Raw genomic sequence first — 16568 nt, forward strand, 5'->3', positions numbered from 1 at the left:
TTATGGCTTTGTTATTCTTGTATCCAATTTCTTTGACTTTGATCTTGTTGTATACTCATTGACAAGCTTCGAAAATGACGAGGAATGATTTAGTAGCAACCTTGAAGGTCTGTCACATTCCTCGACAACTCCATCGTTTAAGACGATCACTATTGATTACAGAAGTAATCCGATGTGCAACTACAATTAATGTTGAATCAGAGAAGTGTTCTTTCAAGGTTTGCTGAATGAGATTATCAGTTGCAGTATCCACTGAAGAAGTTGCTTCATCAAGCACCAACACTTTGCTTCGCTTAAGGAGTACACGCCCAAGACAAATAAGTTGTCTTTGGCCAACAATCCAGTTTTCTCCATTCTCACTTACTGATATCAACATCAACTATAAAATCAATTAAGGAAAAAAGTGAAAGAAAAAGAGGTCAAGTTAAGCAATATGTACCAGTTGAATCAAGCTTCGATTCCCTGTTTCTAACTTGATCTCCAAGCTGACACTTATCAAGGGCCTAACACAAAGAAAAATCATGATAGATCAGTGTGCTCATTTTATATGACCGTGCATATGTAACACGGAAATTAAGTATACCTCCCAGATGTGCTCATCTTTATACTCTTCTAGTGGGTCTAAGTTGCTTCGAAGAGTTCCTTGAAACATAGTAGGGTCTTGGGGGATTATGCTTAATCTAGACCGTAAATCATGCAATCTAATGGACAAAATGTCAATTCCATCAATAACTATCTTCCCAACCGCAGGTTCTACAATGCGGAAGAGAGCCTGTATCAGGGTTGATTTGCCGTAACCTGTTCTGCCTACGATCCCAGTCGTCTTTCCTCCTTGGAAAGTGCATGTTAGTTCTCGCAGTACAAGTGGCAATTGTGGAGCATAACGAACCTGTTATATATACATATATCGTGCGTGTCAAACTGTCAATGTGAATATATCATCATTTGTCTTTGAGAATACATGAGGGTGAAAAATACCTGAAGATCTTCCACATGAACCTCTCCACAAGACGGCCAAGATTGGTCGGGCCTTTTATTTTGTAAAACGAGAGAGGCCTCACTTGTAATGCTTGTATACTGAAGGATTCTCTCAACTGAAATCATCGAACTCTCCATTGTAGAAAAATTTGAGATTACACGATTTTGTAGCTCATTCAGATTGAGTGCATATGCCACAGCTAACCCAGCAATGACTTGAATCAGAAGAGAAAGGAAAACAGATCGAATCAGTCAGACTTGCATATAGAATATAGAAACACGAATAATGCAAAGAATCAATAAAACTTCATACTTGGATCTATTGATCCCACAGGAATAAAGATCAAGAAAATTAGAGTGCAAGCAAAGATAAGCGAAGACAACATGTCTAGGCGGAAGTTAAGCCATTGGGTTGAAGCAGCATTGTAGAAAGTTGGACTCGCAGAATCATTAATTAGACTTGTGCTCGTTTCACAGAATCTAGACTCTCGACCAAAGCTCCTGATAACAGCAATTCCAGATATACTCTCAGAGAAATGTTGAATAACTGGAGCTTTATTTACTCCAACCAACCGGGATAGTTCTCTTGCTGAAGTTATATAAAATTTCTGAAGAATAAAATTTAAAAGATAAAATAAGGTGATCTGATGAAAGAATGGAGTAGTGATTTAATTGTTTAAGCCATTGTATTCACCTGGTACCACAGAGAGACAGCAATAACTGGTATGAAAATCATGTAAACCTGCCATACAACCAGTGACATTACCCCAATAACCGCCAAAAGTGAGATCAATGAGAACGCAAAGCCACCAACTCTATTTGGGGTACCCGTATCCAAAGAGGCTTGATCTGTTGACACCTAAAACAAGTACTTGTATTACATGACTGAATAAACGATTTTATTTTTGTATAGGTAAATCATGTACTAGTGTATAATTGTCTGCCACAAAATATTACCCCATGGCATGCAAAGACACTTGAAGCCAGGTTTCAATGCAAATATCTCACATTAAACAAGTGGCCCAGGAATAATATTAGAAATCATACCCTGCTTAAAATTCTCCCACTGGGGGTTGCATCAAAAAAAGACATTGGAGCGCGAAATAGTGAGGAATGCATCTTGTAGAAGAGTGAAGATGTCGTCTTGTACCCAGCTAACACATGAAGCCATGATCTCACTAGGATACAAAAACAACATCCAACCCCCAATGCAACGTACACAGTCAGTATAGTATAGCCATCAGCAACATGTTTGGCATCTTGAGTTGCCCAAGCCATCCAATAATTACTTGAGATTTGGAGAAGCTGGAAAAGAATTTGAGACACTAATATGATGGGAACTAAACCTCCCCTGTATGTTGTTGTGATAAACTTCCAGTACAAGTGTGCTTTAACTCTTCCTTTCTCTCTCTCTTCTTCTTGCACGAGTTGTCCTTTTGGTTCTTCATCAGCATCACTATCATCAGTCTCCTCTTTCGGTGCTTTTTCATCAGTGTTATCCTCAATGACACTAGCTATGTTTGACCAAGTCCCTATTAAATCAAGTGTAGTAGATAAGGCTTGTTCATGAGCTGCCACAAGTTCCCTTAGATCTGTGCCTGAATTTAGAATATCCTTGTAAGTTCCAGCTTGCAGTATACTCCCTTCTTTCATGACCTTTTAGACGAGGCATTCATTAGAACATTGGTAAATTGTTAAATTACATACTTGCAATATAAATGTGACATACATTACTGTTTTCGATGTTCAAAACTCACCAGAATCATATCAGCAGCACGTAAGAACTCCACTTGGTGGGTGACATACATTACTGTTTTCGATTCTAAGAGCTCTAGAATGCAGTCATGTACCAAAGGTGTAATGAAATAACTAACTAATAAACTAATAAAAGTATACACTACATTTCAGTAACTATCAGAAAACTCTTCAATATTGGTAGTGAGATGCAATCATTATTTAACATTCAAGATATAGACATTCAGACGGGCCAGGCACATACACATAAATATATTAGTAGCCTCATATCAAAAGACTCATAGTCTTACCTTAAAGAGATGAGTTCCAGTGTGAGCATCAACTGCACTGAACGGATCATCTAAAAGATAAATGTCAGCATCATGGTATATTGCTCGTGCAATTTGTATCCTTTGCTTCTGTCCACCACTCAAATTAATACCTCTCTCACCAATGACTGTTTGATCTCCAAAGGGCAAGACCTCGAGATCCTTTCTCAAGGAGCATGCCTTTAGGACCTTGTTGTATTTCTCTACATGCATTTCTTTGCCAAACAAGATATTATCGACTATACTTCCACTTTGTATCCAAGCACTTTGAGGAACATAAGCAGTGGACCCCCCTAAGCTTAAGACACCAGAGACCTTTGGCACTTCCCCAAGTATGCATGATAGCAAGGTTGATTTACCAGAACCAACCGTACCACAAATTGCTATCCTCATTCCTCGCTCAACTTTGATGTTGATATCCTTCAATGTAGGATGTGGAGCTAAGTGATCCCAGGTAAAATTTCCTCCACTAATCTCGACAGCTACCTGATTATCAATCCTAGATGCAGGAAGCTTCACCACAGCATCAACACTTAACTCATTAAGGGAGAGGAATGAAGCAATTCTCAATAAAGAAACTCTTGTTTGAGTTATAGTAGAGATTAGGTTTGGTAGCTCTATGATGGCACTTTGAAGCATTTTGAATGTTGCAATAGCAGACAAGACTTTCCCAGATTCTAGAGGGACACCGATGAGCATGCCTTCTTCATTTGATGTGCAGGAGAGTGTCAAGGCCTTGCTATAGATGCTCTGAATAAGGGCAGCTCTTGTCCTGAGTGTAACTATCGCAACCTTAAATTCAGAATGCTTAGCAGTAACACATTCCACAAGCTTTGCAACCACGAATGCAGAAATTAGAACATATCCACGATTCTTGATACCTTCATCCCACTAAGGTACTGAAAAAAGGAGTCAATAAGGTAAGGCCCAACATACATGGCCACTGTGTTTAGCAGAGAAAGAATGAATGTCCACAATATGATAGGCCATGACATGAAGATAACGGATTTAGCAAGCTGCATACTTGTGACCTTGTTAGCACCTGAATCACCTTTAGCATGCTCCAAACACTTACAAAAGGTCATATAGGATTCACTAGCATCATCATCATCCCGTGAAAGAGGAGGTATGTCATCAAGGTCGAGAGTTGTTTTATGATAACCCTTGGATATTAAAGAACCCACCCAATAGAAGGTGACATTACTAAGGAGGCCAGCCTTTGAATAAGGACTAATGGCCTGGCTAGAATCATTAACATCAACTCTATTGTCTGGACCATCTGAAGCTAGAAGGGACTGCTGAAGACCACCCTCATCGCCAACAGAATTCGAATTCCAGCAAAAGAAAAACAAAAACAAAACTCCTGACACATTGTATAGGATATCCAACACTAACACAACAAAGTTAACATATCGGAGTTGTGTTACAAGGCAATAAATAGAAACAACAAGGTTAAACCCCCACCAAATTGTGACAAGTAAGGGAAACTCTAAAATAGTTTTGTTACACTGCAAGTAAATAACCACAAGAAACCAAGCAAGTGCCCTTACCGTGAAGTCGAAAAGGATCAACCTCACCCTAGCAACATGGTCGTGATCAGTATTGAAGTAATAATAATGCAAGCAGAACAACACAATGACTAGGTTGTACCCAAAAAGAGCTACAGAAGACCATAATAAGTAAACTCTCTTGTCCTTGTTCTTGTCTTCCGGGTGACGGTTGATAATGATATGACCACTTTTTACCACTTTGCACACCCATGATACTAGTAGACCAATCAATAAGAATGAATGCGCAAAAATCGAACATTGTCGCTAAAACATGGGACTTTGGAATTGGAACAAATTCATGTCAAACTCCATGTTTAGCTATTAGTCTTACAATTACAAAGGAGTTGAGATGAGAAAGAAATTGAAAATGAACATGGACTTTTCGAACAAAAAGGGAAAACTATATATTCTTAAGTGATTGTTGTTATTTTTCTTCATTATGCATTTAACTCTAATAACAGCGTTATTCATTTGAGTTATACGCATAATCAAGCAATAATAACAACAATCAACTATGATTTACCAAAAACGTTTATAGTAATAAATTATTTACCGTGATTTGATTTTATTGACTTCAAAATTTTAGAAATTTAATTTTGTTTTCTTTAACTCTATCTTTTTTACTTTACTGTTAGCATAAGGCTTTTAACTTTTTGGGAAATTCTACCATATAACCCGCTACTTTTAGAAATTCTACAATGTGTCCATACTTTTTGAGACTTTTATATAGTAACCTGCAGGTTTATTTAGTAACTATATACTCCCTCCCTCCTCAAATGATAGTCCCTTATGGCCTATTTTTAGTCCTAAATTGATAGTGCCATTTGCTTTTTTCAAGTATTATTAATATCAATTTTTGATAAAAATTGAAAATTCCCTTCAATTGCAATATATTTGTGCAAATTTAACTTTTTCATATAAATTTTGTTTTTCAATGTACTTTTATTACTTTCTCCCTCCATTATTTTACATACCCAATGTAAATTTATCTTTTCAATGTAAGGGTCTGTTTACATTTACTTAATTTCAGTTCAGTTCAGTTCAGCTCCTAATTTCCTTCTCTCATAAAATGTTCTGTTCAGCTCCAATCAGTTCAACTTCTAATTTCCTTCTCTCATAGAATATTCATTTCAGCCCAGTTCAGTTAAGCTCCAATCAGTTCAGTTCAGTTCAGTAAATGTAAACAAGCCCTAATTTTATTACATTTATTTAAGTTTCTTAATTCTCGTGATTTTTGCCCATAAGGGACTATCATTTAGGGACGGAGGGAGTAGTAACCTTGTCGTCATCCCACTGTTAATAAATTCCGTTAGTGTGGCCCACTCTCCAATTTTTAATATTTTTATTGATTTTTAGGCGTTGTAAATTGTTGCGTTAAAGTCTAAAGGGTCCAAATTTAGCTTAGATTTGCCAAAAAAAGACAAACATAAATACCTCGTTTTACATATTAAAATGTAAACACGCAAATCGAGATTTTTTTAATACGCAAAACGAGGTATTTACGTTTCATATTTGCCGAATCTAAGCTCAATTTGGACCCTTTAGAACCGAAATAACCCCAAAACCTTTAACGGAACGTTTACCAACTCGCAAATCGATAAAAAAAATATTAAGAATTTGGGAGTGGACCTCACTAACAGAATTTGTTAATGGTGGGATAAGGACAAGGTTATTGTATAGTTACTAAATGAACTTGCGGGTTACTATATAGAAATTTTAAAAAGTAAGGGTACGACGTAGAAATTCTAAAAATAGCGGGTTATATTGTAGAATATCCCTAACTTTTCTTTTTTACAACATAATATTAATATGGCTGTAAATTATGGGCCTTGGACGGGCGTCTCACTATCAATCAATCGATAACTATATACTAAAAGACACATCAAAAATGATCATGTCATCTTCTGGTGTTTCCTTAGTATTTTTTTAAAAAATTAATAGAGAATATACACAAAATCCTATCAAAAAAAAAAAAAAAAACGCAAGATATTAAAATTGTAAAATAATATATTTACCAACTTAGGGCCTGTTCACATTTACTTAATTTCAGTTCAGTTCAGTTCAGTTCACCTCCAATCAGTTCAGTTCAGCTCTTAATTTCCCTCTCTCATAAAATATTCATTTCAGCTCAATTCAGTTCAGTTCAGTTCAGTTCCATTCAGTTCAGTTCAGTTCAGCTCCAATCAGTTCAGTTCAGTAAATGTGAACAGGCCCTTAGAAATCTAATCATAACCTTTTTTTTAAGAGAATATCTAACCATAACTTTATATAAATTCCTATACAAGTAATTACTTTTTAATGTTTTCTTCCCACAAAAAAAAAAAAAAAAAAAAAAAAAAAAAAAAAAAAAAAACCTTTTTAATGTATAATAAATATTTATAGTAAAAAAAATCATGAATATATATATATATATATATATATATATATATATATATATATATATATATATATATATATATATATATATATATATATATATATATATATATATATATATATATATATATATATATATATATATATATATATATATTACCTAACAGAGCTGGTAAATGAAAAATCATCAAATGTGAACTAAAAAAAAAGGAAATTTTGACTTTTACCACCAAAAAATTTGGACAAATTGTTTTTTACCACCCACTATTTTAAAAGTTTTATTTTACCACCAAATAAAAAAATTAAAGTTGTTTTTTACCACCAAATTACAACTCCGGTGACTGAAAAACGCAATGGGTCCCACTACAATGACTACTTTTTTATGCAAATTATTAATGCAAATTAGTCATTGTAGTGGGACCCATTGCGTTTTTCAGTCACCGGAGTTGTAATTTGGTGGTAAAAAACAACTTTAATTTTTCTATTTGGTGGTAAAATAAAACTTTTAAAATAGTAGGTGGTAAAAAACAATTTGTCAAAATTTTTTGGTGGTAAAAGTCAAAATTTCATAAAAAAAATAAAAATAATTATGCCATCAGGTTCAAAATAGAAGAAAGCTTGAATAAATAATATAAAATAATATTTTAAATTGCTTGATTTGGGATCAAATAAGAAATATATTTTGGACCAAATTATTTTTTATACATAGTATTTAAATATAGTTTTAAATTAAGACTCCTTAACAAAGAGTGAAAAATCAGTATATGCTAGTGTAGGGAATATTTCAAGCATTATCCCAAACTTGAACCCCACTGTGATCATACACTAAAGTACGGTGGCGTCCAAAGGGAAGGAAGCTAGAGCAAAAGAGTCGCCAACAAGTTTTAGGAACTTGTAAACCGTTCACGAGGTGAAAGTTACACCCCTTAACGATCCAAGAGATCGTTAACTCCATAAGGTCTTGAACCAAATAAGAGCTCGGGGATGAAGGTACAAATCCAACCTAAAAGAGATTGAACCTGCCCTAATAATAGGCCTCTACTTTATTCTGATCGTATTCATGTGCGCTTTTTAATTAACATGCAATCAATAGGATTAACCCTAAACCTGTTTATCTATGTTGGTTGAATTTAATGCACAAATAAACTATTATTGGCGATCACTTGAAATTATAATCAAATTAACCCTAAACAAGATTATTAATTATCTCATTAAGCGTGATTATAAATACCAATTCCCTTAAAACATGCATAAAAGGCGTGATCAAGCAATAAAAATAAATATCATCAAGCAACATAATAATAATAAATAATCATGATCATCATAAAATTATAATCATCATCAAGATAATAATAATCATAAAAATAATCGTCATAATAATAATCGTCATATTAAAATAATTATCATCAAAATAATAATAATAATAATATTCATAATCATTATAAATTATTATAATCATAATCATGTTCATGTTAATATTAAAGCATAATAATAGCAAGATCCTAGGCATGATACTAATAAGATTAATAACAAACCCTAGCATGTCACTAAGCAATAAAAATCAAATCTTTAACCCTAACATGATACTAACAATCATAAATATTAGGAAGAACATAGGAAGCATCGTAACAATCATATTTAGTATTAAAATTACCCTAGACATGATACTAGGAATATCATAATAACAATTTAAACATGATCATAACATCAATTAAAAAGCATTAAAGTACTTACTTTGATGCCTCGTACCTCTTTCTAATAACAAAATACACACGTTAGTAACTTCAAGGAAAATAATAAACAACAATTAAATTAAATAATTGAAAGAGAGATTTGGGACCAAACCCTCAGAAATTAAACCTTTCACGTCTAGGGCAAAGGCAACTTCGAATATGGCTAGGTGTTTCTAGATCTTGCGAATGCGGAATTTTGTATGTAAAAGCAAGTTTTAGAAGAGAGAGAAAGAGAGATGAATGAATTAAAGAGAATGAGAATTGGTTGTAGGTGGATATAATTGAAAAGCTGGTTGTTGATGACAATTGGTGAATGAAAACGGAGTTTTTAATACGTTATTTATAGAGAAATCAGCCAAAAAGATAAAATATCAAAACAGAGCACTTGGCGCACCTAAAACAGAGCTGGCGCCAACCATGGCTAATTGGCGCCAGGCGCCAACATTAGCGCCAGGCGCCAGGCCTAGATCCAGGCGCCAGGCCTGTTTTTGACGCGTTTTCAAAAATCAGATAAGTTTTGCCGTTCAGGAGGATAAAATCGTATATTTTCCTCAAAAATGCTCTTTGATTTTAATTAAAACTCTGAAAAGTCAACAAAAAGTCAATTTATCAATGCTAATTGAATTAGGAATGAAAAGAACTTTCTAGAAGAATCTAGAAGACTAAAACCATTCCTAATTGCATTAGAAATGATAAATCATATTAAGCCCTCCTCTAGATCATTGGGCCGTATATAAGGCTCAAACCGGGCCCAGTTTAGTAAATTGGCCATAACTTCCTCAATATTCATCGGAATTGGGCTTATAATATTTCGTTGGAAAGGTCTTGGCAAGCCCCATCCAACTACACTATTATTGGACCCATATCATGGACCAAACAAACTGGATTGGCTGTTTTCTTAATAAAGTTTTCAAAAACAGAGAGGAGAGAAAATAAATAAAACTATCCGCAACACTAGACTTTCCACACTTTCGCTTCATTCGATTATGATTCGACGTGAAAGGTACTCATCACTGGATTTGGTTTTGGGGAGACACAAATGGGTGTCTACAGCTAGTTATCTTTTTAGTTATACTCCTTACACTTTGGCAATAACTCAATTTCCTTATTTTTTGAGTCACACTTTGACCAAAATTTCTTATGAATACATAGCTAGAAACATATCTGTTGTGTGGGATATTGATTGACCCTTATGACATATACTATCAAAATATTATACTATCCATTTCTGAAAGTTCGATTCACGTACTATTCATGTAGTTTTAATTAAATAATTTAGGGTCTGTTCACATTTACTTAATTTCAGTTCTGTTCAGTTTAACTCTAATCAGTTCAGTTCAGTTCAGTTCAATTCAACTATTAATTTTCTTCTTTCATAAAATATTCATTTCAGCTCACTTCAGCTCAGCTCCAATCAGTTCAGTTTAGCTCCAATCAGTTTAGTTCAGTTCAGCTCATTTCAGTAAATGTGAACAAGCCCTTATACCACATTTTATGATTTATATTCTCAAAATAAATTAACAAATTAATTAGATTCCCTTTATGATAAAATTTTCAATTATCAACTTTTTAAAAAATTTACTTATAGGCAGCCGAAGTTTTTAATGGTAAAAAATGTTCATTGGGGATCGTGCAGATACAAAATGAGTCAAACTTTCAGAAACAGAGGGAGTATTATTAGGATATATATTTAGGAAATATCATATATTTAGGAGAATAATTATTTGTTATGATATCTTTTCTATTTCCTTATCTTCTCTAGTTTCCATGTTTGTCTAGGACTAGGATTCTAGAGAGCTTTGTATTATATATTTCGACAGTAACCTTCAATGAAAGTCAAGCTATTTTCTGCCTAATTCTATCTAATTCTACAAGTATTTATCTAATACTTCGTATTGCTTTCAAATACAATTGAATTAAAATATAATTGATTAAATACAAATTTAGGATATTGTGTAGAATCAAATGCTGCAAATTTAGTGTGATGGAGGGACAAATTTTATTTAGAATACACACTCAATGCGATAATCAAGCAAGATAAGGTTAAATCTCTTTATACTGTCTACTATATAGGGAGTATGAAATTTCTATAGGAGCCTAGCAATACTTTTTTTTGAAGGAAATGAGCCTAGCAATACTATATATGTGTAACAACTAACAAATCATTTTATTATTTAGGCAAGTATGGATTACCTTATATAGTTATATCTTATAAAGTAGCTTGTATAAAAGAGCTTTTACGGAATGGTAATCAATCAAGGTATTTTTTAACTCCATACCAAAAAAAAATAAAAATAAAAAATAAATAAATAAAATAAAATAAAATTGTGATATAGAAATCAATCAAGACATTATCTTTTTTGTTCCATCCTAAAAATAACTTTTCGTGATATGGTAATTAAGGCATTATCTTTGTTTCTGTCTGGATCCGATAACCCGAGAACCCGAGCCTGAGATCCTGATACTCCTATCGGCAAGCTGAGAACCTACACAATGAGCAGAAGTTAGCTCGAGGTGTTCCGGGGATAACCACTCCGATGATAAAGTTAGAATGTGTTTAAGAAAAGGTAAGTAAGAGAGAGAAAGTAGAGAGAGAGAGAGAGAGAGAGAGAGAGAGAGTAATTAATGCTTACCATTTAATGAAGCTTAACCTACTATTTATAATAAATTTCGTGACAGGTGGCTATAAGACATGCAAGGCTTTTCTCGCCAAGTGTCAATGAAAAGACTGCCACGTGCCAAGTATTGAAGGGCCCACATGGCCGATATGTCTGCTTTTTGGAGCATATCAGCCCTTATCTGGCCGATATGTCTGCTTTTTAGAGCATATCAGCCCTCGTCATATATCATCCCATACAACTAGCCCCCCAAGTAAGGACGTTAGATTATTGATCGACGTTCTCACTTTCGGATAATAAATAATTTTTATGTCATGCTATGTTTAAGCTTTCTTTTTATATCAGAAAAATGTGTTATTAATCTATTTGGTTCAATACTATGTTTCTTGCACTCTGTTAAGCATATTTATTATAATATCTATTGTAATTTTCGTGGGTGTTTTAGACCTTGTGTACCGATAGGACACCAGGTCTACGAGCGAAAAATTCCATTTTCCCCCAAGTGACCTTGTGTACCAATAGGACACAAGGTCAGCTAAATAAAAGAACTGGGAGCGAAAAACTCCGTTTTCCCCCCAAGTGACCTTGTGTACCGATAGGACACAAGGTCAGCATAATAAAAGAACTGGGAGCGAAAAACTCCGTTTTCCCCCCAAGTGACCTTGTGTACCGATAGGACACAAGGTCAACTTAATAAAAGAACTGGGAGCGAAAAACTCCGTTTTCCCCCCAAGTGACCTTGTGTACCGATAGGACACAAGGTCAGCTTAATAAAAGAACTGGGAGCGAAAAACTCTGTTTTCCCCCCAAGTGACCTTGTGTACCGATAGGACACAAGGTCAACTTAATAAAAGAACTTCTAAAACGCAGTCGTTTAGGAGATGAATCGTTTGCTAGGTTTTAAGCGGGAAACATGCTTTGGGGGAGGACACGTGTTGTTAATCTATCGGTTTGCATTTAAATTTTACACATTGTCCTAGCCATTGGATTTCTGACTCAACCGTCACATCAGTTTCTTCCCTTTTTACAAATTTTTTGTTTTACTTTTCACATCCCATTTTTTTAAAAAGCGAAAAGTCGGTTAAAAACTGAGATTTCAGAGAAAAGGGTTTCTATCTTCACTTCCGTCGCTGCCATAGCAAGCCACTGCCTATTTGTCAGCTCGTTATACAGAATTACAATTGAAGTTCTGCACTCTTGGCGAATAGCTTTAAGGTATTTACAGAATTTAATTATATTTTTTTGTTAAAAAAGGATTTGCATGCTTCATAATTCGATTTTTTATCCCCCCTTTTTTTAAAAAATTTCAAGTTAAGATATTAGATGTCCAATAGTAGTATTGAGGAAGAACTTCCTTCCCTTAGCACTATTAGGCATCGTCTTATTAGACAATCGTTGGGGAAAGACCTCGGCCGTTCTGGAGGGACTGCTTCTTCCCTTTCTGACAATATTGACGATTCGTTTCAGCCGTTATCCCCAGAAGAACAAAAGAAAGCTTTTTATCGTCACAAACTACTAGCCGACTGTGAGAAGGCTACTCGCCCTGTTAATCCCTGTATTCCGGAAGGCACTAAAATTCTTGATATAGAACCAGTTAACGTCCGTTATCATCTGAGGAGCTTTGACAACACACGGTTCGACCAATACGGCTCTAACGCCGGGAATATTGGTGTAAATACCACATCCATGCCGAGAATGAAGCAAACAAGTTATTAGCCCGAGGTTGCGGCCAGGGAAGCTGCAGAATCAAGTAAAAAACCTGGGCAAGGCCAAGTGGTAAGTCCTAGCTCTTCCGATTCCGACAAAGAAGCGCGTCCTCCACCTCAGCCTGAAGATCAATCATCTCCCGTTCATGAATCCACAGTAAATTCAGTTCTTGGGGATGAGGATGATGACAACTCCGATGATGAGAGTAGGGACAACGTTGTTGACTTAACAGCGGAGGTAATTCAAGAGGAGAGATTGGATGAAGAGTACAACTCTGAGACCGATGACAATGATTTTCGGCAGCCTCTTGTTTTGTCAAGGAGCAGTAAAGTAGGAAAAGCTATAATAAGTGATAAATTCAGAAAAACTGCAATAGAAAAAGATTACTGCCGTCGCGCTAAGCGATTTTATAACCTTCCTAATGGTTATGACCTTTTTCTTCCGGCCGCGTGATCTTCTGTACTAGATTGTCCTGCTGGTCATGTTGTCGTTTACGCTAAGCATTTTGATTTTGGTTTACGGTTTCCCCTTCATCCGTTTGTGGCAAAAATTTTAAAAGCTTGGAATGTCTGTTTAGTCCAGATAACCCCTCCCACAATTCGTGCCGTAATCGCTCTTGTGTGGGTTATGTTGTATAGGAATTTTCCCCTAACTCTTAATGCTTTTCGGAAGCTGATGACCTTAAAAAGAGATGGCCAATCTGAGGGTTGGTGGTCTTTGTATACTGCTTCTAGGAAATACACCGTTCACCCTAACTTATCTAGTTGTAAAGGGTGGCAAGACAAGTTTTTCTTTTTATCTGTTCCCGATGATTATCCTATTCGGAGAACTTTTTACCGGCCACATCCTCGAATTGACACTATTCCTGAGAGAGAACTTGGCCGTCATGAACTTAGAGCTGTCAATTATTTTGACATTATTGAATCCCAAGATGATGAAGGTAGATCTCGCCTTGCTCCAAAGGTGTAGGTTCCTAATGTGGGGTACATTCTCGGCAATGCCCCATTGTCACATGTCGGTCTGTGCTGGTCTGACTGTTATGGTATTAACCCACTATTTGTAATTATTTTTATGATTTTATTTTTCGTTGTCTAATATCTATATCATACCAACTTATCATAACTTTAACCCCTATTTTTATATATATATTTTTTAATAGGTGTCGACAAGTTAGATAATAAGCAGCTTGGATTGTCAGCTGACGGGAAGAGAGTCATTCAGAGGTGTCCTAGAGCTCCCAGCTCCAGTTACGACACACTTGCCTCGTATTGCAGCCGTGCCTCCCCAGTCAATCCCAAAAGAAAAGCTGAAAAGATGCCTGATGACCAGTCAAAGAAGAGAAAGTTATCCACTTTGAGAAATCGTCGAGGCGGCAATGTCGGAGCTGTCAACACCAGAGTACCCGACATCCAAGTTGAGAAAAAATCGAGGGCAGACGACAACCAGACCAAACGCCCCCCTCTTTCTAGCGCCAAATTGTTTCTGTCTGGATCCGATAACCCGAGAACCCGAGCCTGAGATCCTGATACTCCTATCGGCAAGCTGAGAACCTACACAATGAGCAGAAGTTAGCTCGAGGTGTTCCGGGGATAACCACTCCGATGATAAAGTTAGAATGTGTTTAAGAAAAGGTAAGTAAGAGAGAGAAAGTAGAGAGAGAGAGAGAGAGAGAGAGAGAGTAATTAATGCTTACCATTTAATGAAGCTTAACCTACTATTTATAATAAATTTCGTGACAGGTGGCTATAAGACATGCAAGGCTTTTCTCGCCAAGTGTCAATGAAAAGATTGCCACGTGCCAAGTATTGAAGGGCCCACATGGCTGATATGTCTGCTTTTTGGAGCATATCAGCCCTTATCTGGCCGATATGTCTGCTTTTTAGAGCATATCAACCCTCGCCATATATCATCCCATACAATCTTTTTGATTACTTCCTAAAAAGAATTTTCGTGCTGTGGTAAATTGTAATCAATCAAGGCATTATCTTTTTAATTCCTTCTTAAAAAGAACTTTTGTGATATGGTAATCAATCAAGGCATTTTCTTTTTTATTCCTTCTTAAAAAGAACTTTCGTGGAAAGATAGAGGTTTTTTTTTCTAATTTTTTTGTTTTTATTTTTGATAAAAGTTCCAAATTAATATCTTCATCAAGACTCTTAAATTTAGTGTATATTGGGATAACTATATATTGGTTGAGGAAGTTGTCATTGATGTACAATAGCGGAAATCAATAATACTGTATTGGAAAATAAACGCACAAACTAATGAAGAATAGTTTATTAATGCCAAGTTATGCAATTATGGAGGAATCTATTAAATGGGTTGTAACAATATTGGAATTACGCGTTTCGTAATGAATACTGCATAACTTAATATGACATCCTTATTATTATGGGTTATGTAAAACTGGGCATCATTAAATGGGCTACAAGGCAAGTTTATAATGGGTATCACTGTCTATTATTAATAGCATGTAAGCAGTGATTTTTTTACCTGCTACACTAGAAATAAATAAAAAAATAGATCAATCGTAACATGACACCACATCATGTTATGGTTATTTTTTTTTAAAAATGACACCGTAAAAACATCCCCGCTACACCTGTATAAATTACTTGCAAGTGGAATATTTTACAAGGTGGTAAACTAGATAGAGCTTTCATAATGGCTGCTGCTTTCCTCATATCATTTCTAGTACTTCTCTGCAAAGTTAGGGGACTAGAAGCAAACCCAGCGTATTGGCAAGAGGTCTTGCCAAAGACAATTATTCCTATGCCAATTCTCTCAACATAAGTAGCAATTCAAAAGCTGCTTATGCGGTCAACCTCACACTTCACATGTGTGAGCAGAAGAAGCCCATGAATGGTAAGTGGCAATATTGTGCCACCTCTCTAAAAGATCTTCTCAACTTTGTCAATGACACATTGGGTGTCAAAGGGTTGCAAGTTGTTTCACCAACTTCAGCATCTAATCAAGGTCTTACTCGTTATCGTGTGTCACCGTGTTGGATTTCCTTATGCTGTTTTTTATTGTCACCAACCTGCGGCGACAACCGCCTTTTCTGTTCTCTTGGCTAAAGATAGGTTGGACACCACAGCAATATGTCATGAAGAAACCACATCATGGAGTCCAGATTATGTAGTATTGAAAGCACTTGGAGTTCAACCTGGAACTCCAATCTGCCATTTCCTACATTCTCAGGACCTGCTGTGGTATCTTAAGTAGATGAGAGCTCCCAAAGTAAATAACATCCTTGTATCCCTTAGAAAAATAAATAAATAACATCCTTGTACGTGTATTTATTACGAAGTATATATATAAAAAGATTATTGTGTTTTTCAGTTGCAAACTACGTTAGGTAGATTATTAAATTAATTTGGTTTTTGGACTTTAGATACTGTTTTTAAATACTAGAATTATATATGCATTAATTTCTACATACTGTATTTGAATACAGTATCTGGATACCAAAAGCAACTTCCACAGACAGAGAAAGAGAATGCTAAAGGGAACGTGAAAGAATTACCTAACCTTCAATTTTGT

At 35.4% G+C, this 16568-nt stretch overlaps 1 protein-coding gene and 1 pseudogene across 1 annotated transcript; one reads left to right on the top strand and one right to left on the bottom strand.

Annotated features, from left to right (window-relative positions):
• Positions 1–11810, bottom strand: LOC145557788 (ABC transporter C family member 3-like; annotated as a pseudogene).
• A 3879-nt stretch (positions 11811–15689) lies between these two features.
• On the top strand, positions 15690–16250 carry LOC145557789 (BURP domain protein RD22-like). The gene is made up of 3 exons (XM_081618967.1): positions 15690–15773; positions 15875–16016; positions 16123–16250. Exons 1-3 carry the CDS (start codon positions 15690–15692, stop codon positions 16248–16250), a joined length of 354 nt encoding a protein of 117 aa, XP_081475093.1.
• Positions 16251–16568: the final 318 nt, after the last annotated feature.

This window comes from Chenopodium album, chromosome 9, assembly GCF_948465745.1.
Source record: "Chenopodium album chromosome 9, dcCheAlbu1.1, whole genome shotgun sequence".
NCBI classification, from domain to species: Eukaryota; Viridiplantae; Streptophyta; class Magnoliopsida; order Caryophyllales; family Amaranthaceae; genus Chenopodium; species Chenopodium album.

Bases quoted from the DNA above. Each gene is read 5' to 3' on its own strand.
- LOC145557789 (XM_081618967.1), top strand. From the start codon at position 15,690: ATGGCTGCTGCTTTCCTCATATCATTTCTAGTACTTCTCTGCAAAGTT. The intron at 15,774-15,874 runs GTCTTGCCAAAG...ATGTGTGAGCAG, and splicing joins ACCCAGCGTATTGGCAAGAG to AAGAAGCCCATGAATGGTAA. The intron at 16,017-16,122 runs GTGTGTCACCGT...TGGACACCACAG, and splicing joins TCAAGGTCTTACTCGTTATC to CAATATGTCATGAAGAAACC.